The sequence below is a fragment of the Rhynchophorus ferrugineus genome, unplaced genomic scaffold (assembly GCF_030347505.1).
Source record: "Rhynchophorus ferrugineus isolate W39M unplaced genomic scaffold, kcgeb_rfMv2 rfM4, whole genome shotgun sequence".
NCBI classification, from domain to species: domain Eukaryota; kingdom Metazoa; phylum Arthropoda; class Insecta; order Coleoptera; family Curculionidae; genus Rhynchophorus; species Rhynchophorus ferrugineus.
Window position 1 is genome coordinate 56,828,238 of NW_027472583.1, and position 19,402 is coordinate 56,847,639.

Sequence of the window (19,402 nt, forward strand, 5' to 3'; positions counted from 1 at the left end):
ACTACAAACTTATGGTAAATCCAGATAAAAATTTTGAACTAGTTTCTCTATCTACCACCTACAGGGCATAATTAAAACCACATATTAAGTAGTATATTACTTTATAGCTTTATTTACTGTACAACAATACAAATACAAGTAAAAATTCAGTTCAAAAATCGGATTCTGGTTATAAAAATAGTTAAATTGTATCACAATAGTGCCAATATGAAGACAGCTTTAAACAATCTAGGGTGAAAAATGGTTTGAATTTCATTACGGTCATCTCCCATCACTCGTTCCTAGATTAAAAGGGACAAATTATACAGGGCGATAGATACAGCTGATTTCCGAAAAAAAATTACCGACTACTAGGGTCACACCGCCCCGCGCGAAAACCGAACCGAAATTAATAAATTAGAAAAACAATGAGATTCTCGTTTTATTTTTGTTTGGCGATTTGTTAATGACCGACCGATGTCGGAATCAACAAATACATTTAACAGTGAATGGCATAGAGGGGATAGTAGCATAAAAATGTGTTAAATAATAAAAAAACGGATTCCTTATAAAAATAAATGACATACCAGTCTGTGTTGTGATAAAACTTGTTCATGCGACAGTACATCGTGAATTTCCACCCTTCCGCTCGACTCGACGACAATTTTCTTTGGTTGATTCGCTCTTAATTGGTTCCCTTCGAATTGCACAGACACCATCAACGCCGCCCCACCCCCCGAGAAAAATGGACTATCCCATAACATTATTACGAACACCATAAAAACAGTACACATATTATAAAACCTAACTATTGTCTTTTTTTTATTAGGTTACTTGATCTATAATAAGAAAATAGACTTTATACATTTTTTTTTCAATCTAAATAACATTTTTTCCATTTTTTTTTGAAAATATATGTACAATCATCGTTAACAAACTGACGCAATATCTATGCTTGGAGCAAAATAACTTCAATAGGAAATTAAGAGGTCAATTTAGCATAATTTAATAAACAATTTTGAATATAATTCAGGCTATTTTAAACAGGTTGAAATATTTATTTCACTTGATTTATACACAGGAATTATTCACTCACATAAGGCACATATGTATATATATACACGCACATGTAACTAGGGTAGGTAACTACAAACTTATCCACATAAACGTTTTGAACTAGTTTCTCTCTCTACCACCTACAGGGCATAATTAAAACCACATATTAAGTAGTATATTACTTTATAGCTTTATTTACTGTACAACAATACAAATACAAGTAAAAATTCAGTTCAAAAATCGGATTCTGGTTATAAAAATAGTTAAATTGTATCACAATAGTGCCAATATGAAGACAGCTTTAAACAATCTAGGGTGAAAAATGGTTTGAATTTCATTACGGTCATCTCCCATCACTCGTTCCTAGATTAAAAGGGACAAATTATACAGGGCGATAGATACAGCTGATTTCCGAAAAAAATTACCGACTACTAGGGTCACACCGCCCCGCGCGAAAACCGAACCGAAATTAATAAATTAGAAAAACAATGAGATTCTCGTTTTATTTTTGTTTGGCGATTTGTTAATGACCGACCGATGTCGGTATCAACAAATACATTTAACAGTGAATGGCACAGAGGGGATAGTAGCATAAAAATGTGTTAAATAATTAAAAAAAAAACGGATTCCTTATAAAAATAAATGACATACCAGTCTGTGGTGTGGTAAAACTTGTTCATGCGACAGTACATCGTGAATTTCCACCCTTCCGCTCGACTCGACGACAATTTTCTTTGGTTGATTCGCTCTTAGTTGGTTCCCTTCGAATTGCACAGACACCATCAACGCCGCCCCACCCCTCCCCCCGAAAAAAAATGGACTGTCCCATAACATTATTACGAACACCATAAAAACAGTACACATATTATAAAACCTAACTATTGTCTTTTTTTTATTAGGTTACTTGATCTATAATAAGAAAATAGACTTTATACATGTTTTTCTCAATCTAAATGACATTTTTTCCATTTTTTTTGAAAATATATGTACAATCATCGTTAAAAAACTGACGAAATATCTATGCTTGGAGCAAAATAACTTCAATAGAAAATTAGGAGGTCAATTTAGCATAATTTAATAAACAATTTTGAATATAATTTAGGCTATTTTAAACAGGTTGAAATATTTATTTCACTTGGTTTATACATAGGAATTATTCACTCACATAAGGCATATATGTATATATATACACGCACATGTAACTAGGGTAGGTAACTACAAACTTATCCACATAAACGTTTTGAACTAGTTTCTCTCTCTACCACCTACAGGGCATAATTAAAACCACATATTAAGTAGTATATTACTTTGTAGCTTTATTTACTGTACAACAATACAAATACAAGTAAAAATTCAGTTCAAAAATCGGATTCTGGTTATAAAAATAGTTAAATTGTATCACAATAGTGCCAATATGAAGACAGCTTTAAACAATCTAGGGTGAAAAATGGTTTGAATTTCATTACGGTCATCTCCCATCACTCGTTCCTAGATTAAAAGGGACAAATTATACAGGGCGATAGATACAGCTGATTTCCGAAAAAAAATTACCGACTACTAGGGTCACACCGCCCCGCGCGAAAACCGAACCGAAATTAATAAATTAGAAAAACAATGAGATTCTCGTTTTATTTTTGTTTGGCGATTTGTTAATGACCGACCGATGTCGGTATCAACAAATACATTTAACAGTGAATGGCACAGAGGGGATAGTAGCATAAAAATGTGTTAAATAATTAAAAAAAAACGGATTCCTTATAAAAATAAATGACATACCAGTCTGTGGTGTGGTAAAACTTGTTCATGCGACAGTACATCGTGAATTTCCACCTTTCCGCTCGACTCGACGACAATTTTCTTTGGTTGATTCGCTCTTAATTGGTTCCCTTCGAATTGCACAGACACCATCAACGCCGCCCCACCCCCCCCCGAAAAAAATGGACTGTCCCATAACATTATTACGAACACCATAAAAACAGTACACATATTATAAAACCTAACTATTGTCTTTTTTTTATTAGGTTACTTGATCTATAATAAGAAAATAGACTTTATACATTTTTTTCTCATTCTAAATAACATTTTTTCCATTTTTTTTTTTGAAAATATATGTACAATCATCGTTAACAAACTGACGAAATATCTATGCTTGGAGCAAAATAACTTCAATGGGAAACTAAGAGGTCAGTTTATCATAATTTAATAAATAATGCTGATATGTAGGCAACACTATATACAAATAGCTTTCTTAACTATTTACATTTTACACAAAAGGAAATACAATATTTCTGTTTCTTGTTTTTGAATATATTTTAGGCGTTTTTTTCTAACTAGTTGAAATATCATTTACAAGTCTTAAAATATATTTCACTTGGTTTATACATAAGAGCCATTTTATTTACAGTTGTTCATAACAATATCTACACTCACGTCTTGGATAATTCCAACCTTAATTGCACAGTGACTGTTCTGATTATCGAGTGGGTAATACTGACTATACATGATACAGGTGAGATCTATTATTATCATTGTCTTTTAAACCTGATTTTTTTGTTATATTTCCTGATGCCGTGTGTTCAAAATGAGTCTTGACGCTGAGACCTAATGATAATTACCCAAACACAGATTAATCACAGGATAAAATTATCCTATTCACTTAAAGGATTGTTTGTAAAAATGTCTTTTGCTTGTTTCAGAGCTGCTGAAGTTCTCATCCAGAATGTTTGGACAGATTTAATGGCATATCTGAAATAGAAAAAAAAATTAGGTCCTGGGGTTTAAATACCACGACAGAGAAAGAAATCTATGTTTTTTTTTAAATTGGTACATTTTTGCTAAAAAGAGGTAAGTTTTTAACTTAATTGACAATAATTTAATACTCTATAGTTTATTCAAAATAACAGTAAACTCACGTCATCAATATATTTAATGTATTTGTATTATATATGTAATGTATATTTTTTGAATCAAACAATATTTTCCTTCTCGTTTTATTCTAGTTAAATAGAGACACAAATAGGCTGTCTAATACGTTCGTACATGTAACCGAATCAGCCTGTAAAAGTCGTTCGGTTGTCAAACGTCTGCAAAACTCTTCAAAATATTAATTATAATAACTACAGATTATACACCGGCTAACGTTGTTTTAACGCTTCGCTTGTTTGAAAATACCGAAGCTAGACAGAACAGATTGCGTCTCTAATCAGTTACTTCGAACAGGAACGAGATAATGGAGACCTCCTCTTGCCAGTTAAAATTCGTTAAAGACATAAGCATTGCTGCTTATTATCACTCTGAAAATTTCAGAGCCAGATAGAACAGATATTGCGTCTCTAATCAGTTATTTTGAACAGGAACGAGATAATGAGGCCCCCTCTTACCAGTAAAATTCTATAGAGTGGTAAGCATTTTTATCGCTAAATATTAATTTGCTGTGGTTTTTATTGAAAATATTAGCAGCTGCATTGAATATTAGCCTGAGATGTCTTAAAAAATTAAAAATATAATCTTAGATTCACCAAATTCACCTCATACGAAGCGGGTGACGAATCAAGATCAGCTTGATGTTAGCTCTATCAGAGATCAAATATATGAAATGCATAAAAATAGTGACTAGTTTTTTCAATATAAACATAATGTAATACAATTATTTCAAAGGAAACTGTTTGTCTGGAAGGTATCCAGAGAAAGCTTAGATATATGCTGCTCTTTGGGAGATGTAGGCAATCATGACAAGATTATAATAAAAATAGTGTTAAGACAACAAAAATTGATGGAAAACGGTAAATGTTGGAATAACAATTGATTAGGTTTTATTAGTCATAACATTTGTTAATAATTAATCGCAGATTTATTGTTCTTCATGCTGGACACAGGAATGGTTAATAACAAGATAATTAATTAATAGATATATAATAGGTTAACAGATAGATTGGAAATTAACAGCTTAGTTATTCACTTGAATGAAGCTTTCTGAATATGGGATTATGATTCAATGCTGAGAACTCTAAAGACAGGGTGATGAGAGACAACTAAAGGTGATATACTTGGTATATATAACTGTAGGAACTCTTATTGTAGAGTTTTAAAAATTTATGTGCATAGATATGTGTGTAATTGTTCTAATATAAGAGAAAGAATAGTGACTGTTTTGATGATATGGAAAATGCATTAGGGAGAATGCAGTGATTAAATCTCGTTTATCATTGTGTGTGTCTTTGAAGTGGTGCAGGACACGTTGTGGCGAATATTGAATGGCTAATGCTGCGTACAGACCGGGCCAACGAATGAGATTAGGCGTATACCTATATACGCCGGGCGGGAAACCTATATATATACCTACCGTCCACACCGCATTCGTCGATTCCACTCATTTCTTTTGATGTTACCGACACTCCGATTGCAAGCGAATGCTGCTGTCGTCAAACCGTCCAAACAGAATTAGAAATACCCCAACAAACCAATTCTTTGGCCCGATGTGTACGCAGCATAATATGATATATGGTAAGAAGTTAAAACTATATTTTTATTGCTAATGACTCCTTAAAAATTATTAGACACATGGACTTCTTCATGCAATATTATAAGAAAAATAAAAATACGGTAACATATTAACAAGCCTTGCTATCATTTTTACTTACCTAAAGGCTCATCTCTGATATTGGTCACCTCCCTTACAGATTCCTCCCTGGGCCAAGTTGGGGCTGGGCCGTGAGCCTCTCTTCGCACGATCATCGGGTGAGGAGCGTGCGGAGGTAAGGGGTGAGGCTGCGCCGGATGTTGGCTATACATCGGTTGAGGAACGTAACCCGCCCTTCCGTATACCGCCGGGTTGTAATAATGCGTCAGTAGAGGCAGCATAAACCCGTTAAACGGCGGATTTATGTAGGGTTGTGGAGGATACGAAGGAGGTGGATAACATTTCTCCGCCTGCTAGGAATTAAGGAACGTTAGTAACTTCGGCACTGTCTAGTATCATTTGGTCAACTATAGGTTCGTTTACCGTGCATCATGAAATCTTTGACTGTTTGTATGTCTCTAGTGTAGTATTCACACAGTCAAAAGCTCGGACTAACAGATTAGGCACCGATCAGTCGTTCCCATAGTTTCAAATTGTCATTCGGAACTTTTTCGGACTTAAAAACTCAATCTAAGATTCTGTCAATAGGCTAGATAACTATTTTCGAAAAATTACTTTATGATACTTCTACGTATTTACTATTCCTGGAGTAAAACTTATCCCACAAAAAATTGCATTTGAAAGAAAAATTGACGTTTGAAATAGTGTAGTTTTTGACACACTGGATGGTTTAACAGGTCAATTGAAAAGTACCCGGTCTACCATAGTAAAACATTTTTTTGACAAAATTAGTTTTTTTAATTCAACATAATTCCCTTCAAGGGTGATACACTGATTATAGCGACCCTGCAACTTTTCGATACCATTTTTGTAGTACGATTTGTCCTTTGCTTCAAAATAGGCCTCAGTTTTGGCGATCACCTCTTCATTAGACGAAAATTTCTTCCCAACGAACATTCTCTTGAGATCTGAGAACAGAAAATCGCTGGGGCTACATCTGAAGAATATAGTGGAAGAGGAAGCAATTGGAAGGCCAATTCATGGATTTTGGCCATCGTTTTCACTGACCTGTGACACGCTGCGGCCGTTTTTCGGCGATTTCGTCCTTCAAACGGTCCAATAACGCTATGTAATAGTCGCCGTTGATGGTCCTTCCTTTTTCAAGGTAGTCAATGAAAATTATTCCATGCGCACTGCCAGCCGACTGTTGCGTTTTCCCACGCTTTGGAGCGGGTTCGTCGTGTGCAGTCCACTCGGATGACTGTCGATTGGGCTTCAGAGTGAAATGATGGAGCCATGTTTCATCCATTGTCACATATCGACGCAAAAACTCGGGTTTATTACGCTTGATCATCTTCAAACACTGCTCCGAATCATCAACTCGTCGTTGTTTTCGGTCAAAAGTGAGCTCGCGCGGCACCCACTTTGCACATACCCAAATATTCGTGAATGATATGATGTACACGATCAGTTGATATCTTTAGAGTGTATGCTATTTCATTCAATTTCAATTTATGGCCATTCAATCCAATTAAAATTTCTCAGTAGCCATAGTCACAATTTTAATGTGTCTTAACAAATATCTGGCACTTAATTTCAATAATACTAATATTGCTATAATATAAATTTCAGATCAATTTTTTTCCTTTATCTTTTTTTTTCGTTCGTTGCACTATACCATTTTTTAACCGATAATAAAAAAATATAAGATAATAATCCAAATAAAATTGAACTGTGTTAAAAGGTTCAAATGTTGTTCAGGAAACAATAAGAGACGTCAATGTTTGATAGTAAAATTGCAATAACTTCACTTTTAGTATCAAAATTTATATAATATTTTTGTGATTCTTTATTACAGTCATGTAGCCTATTAACTCATAAAATTGGTAAAAAAGTAATTTTGGTTATTCTTAAAGGGTTTTAAGTTAAACATCTTTAGTAGTATTTATTCAATTAACACATTATAGCGCGTTTGAAAGGTAACAACCTATAAACTATTCTGGATATAAAGGTAGTCTGACGTTTATTATCGTCATATTTTTTTTTGTTTAATCCTGAAAAGGGAAAAATACGGCGTGGACTTGGATCGAGTCCAAAAATCGCTCGGTAAACGAACCTTATATCTTCACCGGGCAAATGTTGTGATATAACTTACCGATAGTTCAATAGATCTCAATCTGGCGATGCTCTCGGAACATAGACGATCATCCGAAGCTATAAGGTATTGCGCTATCGATGACGGTGTAGGCCCCACTTGGGATACTACCGGTGAAAATCGGTTTGGCGAGTGGCTTGGGGAGTGTTTCAAACTGTTTTTATGATGGTCCTCTGCCAGCAGAGCAGTTATACTATAAAAGGGAAAAAATGTTGAATTCAATCTCTGAATCAATAAAAAATTAGTGGAATGTTTCGAGATGAGATCCTTGATAGTTTAAAAACTGAACAGCAAGTAATAACTGTCTCTTATGATTCCTCTTATTATAAATGATTAATAGATAATCACTATGGTACGTGATCTCCTGTACAAATTACAATCTAGATCTTATTCTAGGATTTATATCTGTTATTTCTCAGATCGAATTAACATTCTACGCTACACACTTCACTGTTATCGCGTAACACTTCATAGTACTTAATAGTAATATGTTTAATGATACTCTTGATGGGTCCGACAACTGCACGAAGTACTTTATTTTAAATTCAGAAAAAACTTAAACACAATTTCAGTGTTGTATGGGCTGTATGATAAATTATTTTGCAATTTCTTGTCCAAGTCATATTCAGATTTAAAAAAAGTGTTTGTAAAACTATACATGCGGTTGCTGAAATAATTATTAATACTCAAAATAAATCATTGATACGAATTGTCTAAATTGACAGAATAGGTCTCGTAGCTATTCGAAATGGTGAAAAATGCTTGAGGATAGCTGTCGGACTTGTTAAGTACTAGCGATAGTCGCGGGTTCGAATCCTGCTGGGGTATGGTCGTAAAATTTATGTTTGTGATTATGCAAGAGTGCAAAATCCGACAAGGAAAATGATCCCAGTCACACCAGTAACCAGGCTGGGTAAGACCGGATGTCTTCTGGCATGATTTCTAAGTTGGTTAGTGGCCAGTCAGTAGGCTTAATGCCGAAGACGGTGGTTCGGAGACCACGTTAAACTGTAGGTCCAGTACAGATAAACACACAGTTGGTAAAAGGAGACTTTATAAAAATAAATATATAAAAAATACTTTATAAAAATATCATAATAACTATATATTTTTAGAATATATTGAATGATTACATACATTTTATTCCAATATCTAGGGAATGGTATACAAAAAGACATAATAAAATTATTACATCAAAGTGTATTACTCCTAATGTTAGAGGGTGGAGCAAAATGGTTGTTGTAATTGGATAAGCTTAAATCAATAAATCTGATCCCAGTGAGGTTGAAATGAACATTAACGAAAGCTTTTTGAAATGTTTAAAAAATGGCAATGTTTTTGTGGTAGTACCGAACAAATGAATTTCGCATGTTCAAATTAGCCAGAGAATATAGCAATTAACTTGAATTTGCATCCTCAGTCTCTGGTCAAAACATAATTTCATTACTGTTTGTAGTTTCTTCCTTAACATTAATTTTTTTTCAAGAGACAAATCCATTGGGAATAACATATAATAAAGAATATGTTGTCTCAATTCAGTAGATAGTTCAGATGGTTGGAGCTTATTTAAAAGCAAAAAATTGACTCTTTATATTCACTGGCAACAAAAATTGCCCAAGTTTGGTTACTTGTTTTACATAAATAGACGTAGATGTTAGTAATTTTCGTTTTAAACTCTTTACCGGCGTACTACCAACACATTCAGGATGAAATTGTTGGGGCATATATATGTTTGTCAAAAAGTGAGACAAATCTTGAATGGCGGTATATAGTGATGATACCATATCTTTGCAGATAATCTCTTTTATGTATCACTGACTTTCAAGTTATGATCTTCAACATTAAGCTTATCTAGTACTATCATAGCGGCTACGGACTGTTGAAGATTGTCTTCTGTTTAATTGAAACTGCCTGCTTGATAAATATTTTAGTACTAATAATTATTTTAACTTGAAGTTTGCTGTTCAAAAAGACACATATAAAGAATGAGCCATAAAATATGATCAAATAAAAACAACTTAATTGAAACTGTTATAATAAAATTAAAATACCTTGCGTAACGCCAATAGATAAAATTGGGATTAACACAGATTAACAATAATGACTGAGGTACTTACCTATAACTACAATTTTTGGTAGGTTTTGTGGTATTCATCGAGACATCGTCAATGCCATTGCATCTTGCTGGGGTCTGTAATGGCGGAGGCGTGGAATTATCACCTTTATTATCCGCCTTTATTAGTGACGTAGGTGGTGTTTTCGCAACTGGAGGACATGTTGATCCTTGTGGGCGGCCTCTGCTTCTATATACATATAACCATGTATTTAATTCAAATCTAAATACTAACAAACTAAACTATAGTTAAATAATAGCAAAATCAAAGATAAACCATCATTCCAAATGTATTTCTCAATTTTTATATTTCACAAAAAATCGCTAACATGGTGCTAAAAATACCAAAAAAAATGTGTTGTAAGAGATTAAAAGTCTATATTAAAAAAAAAACATTATGTCCTTTTTTCTTATTTTAAGAATTTGTGTCGTTATTATTCTCCAAAAAAGTTGATAACCCCAAAACCTAGTTCTTCCTGATATACTATGAAGTTTTTAATTGTCTTACTGTATCTCTTCGTCATAGGAAATACAGCATTTTTATAGCAGATATAATATTCTTGTTTATAAACAAGTATATTTCCGTGTATATTATTTTATGTTTTTATTGAGATAAAAATACCATACGCATTATGGCCTCATCATTGTTTAACATAATTTGTCATAATGATTAATCTTTTCTTTATTTGGTTTCAATTTGCAACTGAGGCCAGTAGAAAACCAGATAATTTTTTAACAGTCATCATTGTTATTCGAAAAAATAATCAATTGTTTACATTTTCTATATAGAGGAGATAGTGATGCTTACGAGTGACAATTAAGCCGGAAAGAAAGTATTTTCGGTTTTGGGCATTAATTTTTTGATCCTTGAAAAAGTAATCGTCGTTTAAAGAGAATTTCTTCATGCAAAAGGTTTCGAGTTAGAAAATTCGGTTATATATTCTAACTAATGATACAAATAGTTGTGGATTTCATCAATTTAACAAAACTGTATTGTAAATTATATATTTTGAAAATATAAGACGCAAAACGTGATGACGACATTTACTAAGATAATTACTATTTTGTCTTTAATGTCTGAATAAATGAGGTAAAACTTCTAAATAATACAATCATAATAACCTTTTTCTTTATGCAATTCTACTAAAAAATATTAACTAATAATTTAATCAAGTTCAGATCCGCTGTATAACCTAGATAATTTTTCATGTGATTATTATATATTTTTGTTTTGTTCCGAACAAGAGGTTAAAAATGAGATTGATTTTTCATTTGATTCTAATGACCGAAAGCAGCCAACTGTGATTATTTAGAGAAAAACTCGCCAGCTGTATTATTTATTTTTCATTATTATCTGTATTATGTGTTCTCATGCTGATATAAATTTTGGGAAAATTTCTTGTTCCTGCGTGGTTCCCAGGACGACTGCATACCGATAAACAATTCGATATCGCGTTTCACACTACATTTGGCGGAAGTTTTGTTTCGCCTTTTCATTTGTGCTTGTTCCCGTGGTAAAACTTAAGAATCGTACAACCGTACGTGTATCGTCTATGGCCTGCTTGATATTTTAAGACAGAGCCATTCGATTTTTTTTTCGGAAAAAAGTGTTAATGACCATCCTACATATTTGCGTTTGATATAATCGCTTCTATCAACTCGTGTACGTTGATAGAAGCGATTAATTAACATTCCATATTTAATAGATTTTTTAAAACAAATCAAAATATTTATTCACCTTTTTTGGGCGGAATTGGACGAGCCGTCGTCGCTGGACCCAGGCCTGTCGGAGCTCGGGCTGCTGGACGCCGACGGAGTCCTTTCCTTCTCCATCTCGCGCAGAAACCTTTTCCTTGGAGAAACCACCGTTTCTGGTCTAGGAGGGGTACTGAATGATAAAATAAATCATGAAAAATATTTCTACTATGAGAATTTGACTACTTTTTTGTTATTAGTGCTTTTTAAAATTTAAATTAGGACTAGTAAGATTATAATGGTATGTATGGGGTATATAAACTTTATCTTGATAGACTTTAAAAGATTGGTTGAGAAACAAGCAAGTAGCTAGTAATGGTATCTTCCCAAGATGCCTTGTATATAGATTATTAGTTGTAGTTTAATTTTTATCAAAAAAGAACTCTAAAAAAAGGCCTGTGAAAAACGATATTTTGAAGAGAAAAATTGCAAAGATCTACAGGAAGGCAGAAAACGCAAAACAATAACGAAACAAGGCTAGGATGAGTTTATGAGAATTCGATAAGATTTCTCGCTTATCATTATGTGGTGACTAAGTAGTTTTGCTAAAAAGGGATCTTACTCTATCATATGATATAGTAAGATGTTTATTGAATTAAATTGTGATAATTGTGAAATATCGTCTTACAATAAAGAAATCGCTAAGGTCCAAAAATTAGGTTGAAAAAAATTCCCTTAGGTGGCAGAACATTCAATGTTTACATACATGATATACCTACATCAATAAATTGAGCCTGCGAACGTACTGCACATGAAAAAATATATATTGGGTACATGAAGACACAAAGAAGACTGGAATCATCTTTACTTAGTGTGGAAATAAGAGAATAACATTGAATATCAGATTCGTCATCACAGCAGTGAAGTTCAAGCTTCGAGGAAAGAAAACATTTCTCTGGGTTGTGTAATTAAATCAGTCTGCTGTTTCAGATAACATAGGAGTGACACATTGATATTTAATCTAGACATTTACTATTACTAGTTCCGTTTAAGATTCAAAACGGTTTGAAAGGCTTGTACAAAGGTTAAAACGCGAAAAATATAACGCAGATATTATGACTATCATGAGAGATGGGACTTATAATATTAATTATTATTTATCTCAAAAATTCAAGTACTCGAAGACTTATCTAAGAACTTATTCGTATAACTGGGTGGCTTCTTTATCAAACATCGGCCTCAATTTACCTTGTCCTACAATTCCTTTCTAACAGAGTCTGCACGATAACCAACAACGACCTCCTCCTCTTCTTCTCCTTCATCCTACTTCCGGCGTCTTCATCCTTGTTTTCCGCCATGGACAGGGGCCGACGCCGCTTGACTCCCCGGCCCCTGACGTGCCGTCGACGTCTCTTCGGACGCCAGAAGAGCAGCGCCATCTCCTGGGAAATGTTACGACGTGGCGTCGTCTGTTTCCAGGAGTGATCTCGCTGCCACGGCGACGACTGTATCGAACTGTTGTCGTCCGAAACTAGCGAAACAAAAAAAAAGTTAAACAGCCTGGTCGTACCGTATACGTAACTGTGCGTGACTTGTTATAATTTTCCGTTTAATTAAGCAAAAAAATAAATAAATAGAAACTAAAAGAAACATCTTCCTTTGGCGCGCTGGAGACAGGCATGGTTTAACCTGGCCTACATAACACCTCATGTATTAAAAATATGTTCTGTTCTACATATTGCCTCTAGCAAACAATGGCCTGTCTTTTGGTGCACCGAAGCAAATATAAAAATTGAAAAAAAGAGGAGCATTTTACAGTTTAGAAAACGTTCATCCCAAAGCACGCCACACAAACGCAACCGCCGTAATGTATTCGAAGCGCGAAAAAGTAACCCATGTTCTTTAAACATTGATTTGTTGAAGTACATTTTATTTTCAATGCAACATAACACTAGATTTTATTTTCATTGGCTTAAAATTGTCATCTAAAACATGGAGCATCCATAACTTGTTATGACAACCAAATAAGATTGATTTTTGCATTATGACATGTTGCGTCAATCATAAGGTCAATTTAACGAATGAATCATTTGATTAAACACGATATTGTTGATGATGATTGAGTAGGCAACTTTAGGTCTAGACTAGATAGTATATGAAGCTGAAGAGTTGATGAAGTGTTGAAACTGATGCGGTTCACAAAAAAAAACAACGTATATCTCCTTAGATCGTTGGGAAGTATTTGAACTACTTGCAATCAAAATACGAATAAGTATTTGGTATTTGTAATTGGTATTTCAATTACCTGATGCTGAAGTATTTTGTAGTTAGTATATCAAATACTTATGGCTTCAAAATACATTTAAATATATAGTCTATCTAAAGTAGTGGTGAACTCAAGTCATCTTAATTTAAGACGTCAAAACGTCGCAATGTTGCCGTATTTAACTTTTAGTTTATTTAAGCGTTTATATATTACAACATTCTAATACAAATAAAATAATGAAACAAAAATGTTAAAAAATATAATTTACTTTTAACATTGTAGCTCAATGTTAAATGCCACTTTGGATAGATTATAAATATATTTATCGTTTAGTTCAAATCGTTCAGACTGTCTTGTACATTAGTTAACATATTAATGTCTCAGAAGATGGAACTCTCTTTGGGATTCTATAGTGCAGCTTATGAGAAACAAATCAAAATTATATGACAGAACAACAATTTTTAAGAAGCTTCGATAAATTCTTTAAACTAACACCTGAAATAACTGGAGCCCTATTGGTACCATGCTACCACCATAGTTACAAAATTCGTTAGTTGCCAGACAGCATGATAACAGCAAAGGAGTGGCAAATAATTCAAAAAAACATGAAATAATGTCTGGGAGTAACAAGAGTAGCAGTAACAGTAAAGATAATTTTATCCTTTTTTTTGGGATGCCCCCGTTGATCAATCACAAACATTCACAAAATTGAGTTAATCAGCTTCCTAAACGATAAAAACAAAAAGTTTACGTACAATATAATACAAGTTTGTGCTCAACAGGACCCGTAGAAAGATTGTTTTCTTTAGCAGGTTTTATTCGTTTACAAACAAGAGGCTGTTTGATAGTACATTTAAAAATGTAGTGGGCTCGATTAGTTTTATTCTATTTTATAACTGAACACATGACTGTAATTTGTAATTTATAAAAATAATTAAACTGCTGTCTTTTTTATTTTATATTTCAGATATACGACTTAATATAGGAATATACGAATTAAAGTTAAGTAGGCATTTTGTCCAGCTCTAGTTGCTGGATGGTTTTTTATCGTATCCATCATATCATCCTGATTTTTATTTGTGCGATTATTATATATTTTTTGTTTAATAAGCTGTACAATTTTCAAGAAAAAAAACCATCAATTGATCGAGAATTTCTTTCCGTTTAAGAGCACGGATTACTTTTTAACAAAAATTAATAACATTACACATCTGTGATTTGTTTTAGTTTCTATTAAATCATTACTATTCTTCTAATCTATTTATTATAAATCTATTATAAAAGACAGCTAAAAAAATGGTAGCTTACCACTAAGTGAGGTACTGCTCTCTTGTTTATAGGCTGGGGTGGACGCTGCTGTTCCTGGTGGAGGCCAAAACGTCTTTCTGGGTACAGATACCCATGACACCCTTTCGCCCTCTCTAGCTCTTTCCAATTCCAAAATAAATTTTCCATCTGCAAATGTAAAACAAAAATAAACGTTTATGGCATTCCTGTGTCTTTGTATATAGTGTATCAGTGATGAATATGAAGTTGAAGTGTATCTGAGCAGTGATGAAATACACTGTGATTTTTTTTTTCGAGAGTAAGCCAGAAATGAAAGTGTAATATTTAACAAGAATCTTATCTATTTCGTGTGTTAATCAATTATTGCCTTTTGGTAGGAAATTTAATAAGCAAACCAATAAGTGTTATTGGAGAGACCGAGTGAAGCGAAAAAAGTCCTATGTGCTGTCCTACGTCACCAAGACAAGCTTAGAGTTACTTCGTCACCCATCGTACAGTCCGGATCTTGTCTCTGGTGGATACTGGCTATTTGCAGACTTGTTTCAATTCAAAATAACAATCCAGAAAAAGAAAGTATTACCAAGACAATGCAAACTGTAATCAAACTGAACGTAATGCGATTGGAATTACTTCGTCACGCATCCTACAGTCCAGATCTTGTCTCCAGTGAATACTGGCTATTTGCAGACTTGTTGCAGTACAAAATAATAATCCAGAAAAAGAAAGTTCCACCAAGACAATGCAAATGATGGTCAAACTGAATGTAATGCGCTTGGAATTACTTTGTCGCCGATTCTACAGTCCAGATCTCGTCTCCAGTGGATACTGACTGTTTGCAGACTTGTTGCAGTTTAAAAGAATGATACAGAAAAAATAGTTTGACTCAAATGAAATGATTGCCGAAATTGAAGCCTATTCTGACAGCAAATATAAATTGTTCTATAGAAAAGGTATTAATTGAGGAAAGTGTTAAATTGCCCCCCAAGTTATCGATATGCTGATATCGTCAAGTAAATTTTGGATTTACGAAGATCTCGTGCTTCAAAATAAAAGTTCAACAGTACACAAATCATGTTATTCAAAATGATTTATCTCCGTTATGGAATTCGCAAAAGGCAGTCAAACATTACACAACGTTACAAAATAATTAAGACACTTAAAAAGCCTTCTAATGGTAATCGGGCAGATAAACAACCTCATTATCATGTACGTTCCGATTTTTTTTTGTAAATTTCGTCACGTTTGACATTATTTCGATTTTGTTGTATTTACTTTGAGATCTCGTGAATGTCTCGTGCAAGATTAGAAACAAGCGAGCAAACATACAGAGTGCGTCAGCACTACACGGTTGTCAGGAACAGATCGGGCGATTACGAATTCGTTCAAAAATATTCTCAATAATAAAAAAGCACGAACAAAACGAGTTAATTGGTGGTATCACGAGACTCGCCTGATACGCTCATGTTTATTAACCTGTTATCACCTGATTAAACATACTCTCCAGGTTTTTTTTAGAACGTTTTATTTTAGAAGTACTTCTTGTAATGATAAAGAAAGTCGTTTTGCATATATCTAAGTTATACATATTTTGTGAACTAAAGATCGCTGAGGAATAATTAGACAACAAAAATTCGGAAAAACAATCGACTTCGTTGTTTTCATGAATTCATCCTATTTGGTGACATTGATGAGATCACGTATTAATACATATAATCTCCGTTTTCTATATTATCTTTTAATAACATGAATTACTTCTAAAAAAATAATAAGATGCAGTAATATCAGGAAGTGAGTAACTGTTGGCATATGCAGATGACGAAAAAATATGCACTAAAAATGCTTGAATAATTAAAAACAGAAGTACAAAAACTGGAACAAAGAATCAACGAAGAGAATAATAATGACAGTTGGATATATTAAAAACAGTGAGAAAATAGAAAGCTAAGGATTAGAATGGGCTTTTAATCATATACATTAACAGGGAAAAGAAATTAGTAGAAATAAAAAAGGTAAAATAATTTTTAAAAAAAACAAAGCATTCTATATAAAATGAAGTTTGTTAAGTTACAAACTCTAATAGGGTATATACTAATGTAATGTGTGAACAGTCTTCATTTTAATTTTCTAAATATTAGAAACTATACTTATATATATAGGACCAACAAAAGTAGGAGAAAATAAATATGAATATAAACTATGAACTAGAGAAAAAATTGATCTAGACGCAGTGCGAAAAATAAAACAGCCAGAAGCAAAGGAAGAAAACAGAAAAATTTACAAATATAGTAACAGGATGGATGACAGTAGCAAGAAAAACGGAAGACCAAGGCCAAAATGGTTAGATGAAGTAAAGCAAGATTTGTTGACAAAAAGACAATAGAGAGGTGACATGTACAGCTGCCAAAAAGTTAAAAAATATGTGTGAAAGAATAATAATTGTAAGGAGCCAATTGTCCATTTAACATATTGTACCTGTGGTGCAGTTTTTTGTTCAATGAAGCTAACATACTTTAAAATTATCGAATATGATCTTTAATATATTAAAATTTCATACTGCACATAACAGACAAAAAACATCATAGTTGAAACAAATGAAATTAATTACTTTAATTAACCAAAACTAAACCAAGTGAAATTAAAAAAAAATATGTTAAGATCTAGACTTGAAATAAAACATGTTAAATTAGTTTCTTCATTAATTTTAGAAACAATCAAATTAACATTATCCTAGGTTATTACAGTTGACTGAACAAATGTAATTATAAATATGTTTTTACCGAATTTCAAATAATAAAAAAATATTTCTGAAATTCCATATAGTGTACTAATTTTAAGATATCTAATTATTTATTACTTTTCAGTTTGCTTTTTTTTATTATATTTGATATTACATTTTATTTCAAACAATTGTTATTTATAACATATTCGCTATTTTATTCAATAATAATGTGTTAATACATTAGTTAAAATATCCAAATATTAAAATAATATATTAATTATTAATAATTATATTGTACAGCTAGTTTAAAAATTGTAGATTATGTATAAAAATTAATTTTAAGATTTGCCACCACACTAACTAACCTTATAAAAACATAATTAAATGAAATCATATAATGATAGTTCAAATATTATTTTTATAACCAAACAAAACTACTATTCTTGAATAACTATTATAAGAACTGGTAATATACCAAATCATTTTAGTAATTCTCAATAAAAAGCAGGATTGTTTTAATGGCATATGAAAACTTTATAACGTAATATTAATCACAATTAAAATATTTTATATAAATTAATATTCCGTGATCATAATATATGTTGTCTTTTATTTATTAATACTTAACAATAACAATACTGCAACTGCATATAAAGGATTTCTTAAAATACCACCAAGATATACAAAATTTGTTATTTTGGTTCTCATCATATTAAAATCAAATGTAACTATTGGATGGTAGAGAATATCGCAGTAACAAATGTGGGTAAAATAATAAGTAATTAGATACAGGTCAAAGAACTAAAGATGTTTTAATGATAGTGACAAATAAGTAAAAATAATACCTTTAAAGAATTTAAGGCGACCTCCCTGACCATAATTGGGCTTGTGGCACTCCTCTTTTGGAATCCTGTCAACATTTCCATTCATTCCATATCTTCTGTGGCCTTCTTCTGTCATTTTGGAACATTTTGTCAAGATGATGGTATTTGGGGATGTTTGGGGCTGTGATATATGCATCTCATAGTGTTGCACCTTCGACTTAATCACCGTTTCGCTAAACGAACCATCTTCAGGAACTCTTAATTCAATCCATTCCACCTGCTGGCACAATTACAACTGCCTGCTGCTGATGTATCGCTTTCTCCGCACTGCACGGTACAGGGATTCGCATTACTAATCAAATAAAACACGAGCATTGTTCGAACATTATCAAAATATCGCTATTTATGTTTATATCAACTCAAACTAGTCCGGTCCGCTTCGTCTTGTGCTCGAAAATTTGATGATGTTGTCGACGGCTCAGTCGGTCTCACAAAAAGTTCATTCACTTTTCCTTTCGGACGTTTTTTACCTTTTTCTTGCGATTTTGTCCGGTTTTCCCTTATATTCCCAAATGTTATCGGTCGTGATTACTCTGCGATAAAACGATCAGCCATTGGTAACAAGTATTGAAGCAGAATTAATTAGCTATCTTCATTAAAATATAGAAAAATTAAAATTATCCGCCTCTGCCAAGTCCATTTAACGACATTTACCGTTTTTTTCTTTAT

At 32.8% G+C, this 19,402-nt stretch overlaps 2 protein-coding genes and 1 long non-coding RNA gene across 4 annotated transcripts; all 3 read right to left on the minus strand.

Moving 5' to 3' along the window:
• Positions 1-1,201: 1,201 nt before the first annotated feature.
• Positions 1,202-1,899, minus strand: LOC143195396 (uncharacterized). The gene is made up of 2 exons (XM_076402470.1): positions 1,687-1,899; positions 1,202-1,398 (listed from the first exon to the last, which is right to left on the minus strand). Exons 1-2 carry the CDS (start codon positions 1,897-1,899, stop codon positions 1,309-1,311), a joined length of 303 nt encoding a protein of 100 aa, XP_076258585.1. The 3' UTR covers positions 1,202-1,308.
• H (transcriptional corepressor hairless) lies at positions 1,202-19,402 on the minus strand. Of its 2 annotated transcripts, none has more exons than XM_076402467.1 (8): positions 18,695-19,402; positions 15,152-15,298; positions 12,826-13,108; positions 11,621-11,770; positions 9,887-10,072; positions 7,770-7,962; positions 5,676-5,967; positions 1,202-3,780 (listed from the first exon to the last, which is right to left on the minus strand). In XM_076402467.1, the coding sequence occupies exons 1-8, from the start codon at positions 18,867-18,869 to the stop codon at positions 3,746-3,748; spliced, it is 1,461 nt and encodes a 486-aa protein (XP_076258582.1). In that variant the 5' UTR covers positions 18,870-19,402; the 3' UTR covers positions 1,202-3,745. The 2 variants fall into 2 exon arrangements, with proteins under 2 accessions (XP_076258582.1, XP_076258583.1); XM_076402468.1 differs by having other exon boundaries at positions 2,327-3,780; positions 5,676-5,964.
• LOC143195397 (uncharacterized) lies at positions 2,327-3,021 on the minus strand. The gene is made up of 2 exons (XR_013005525.1): positions 2,812-3,021; positions 2,327-2,523 (listed from the first exon to the last, which is right to left on the minus strand). It is a non-coding gene; the product is annotated as an uncharacterized LOC143195397 (long non-coding RNA).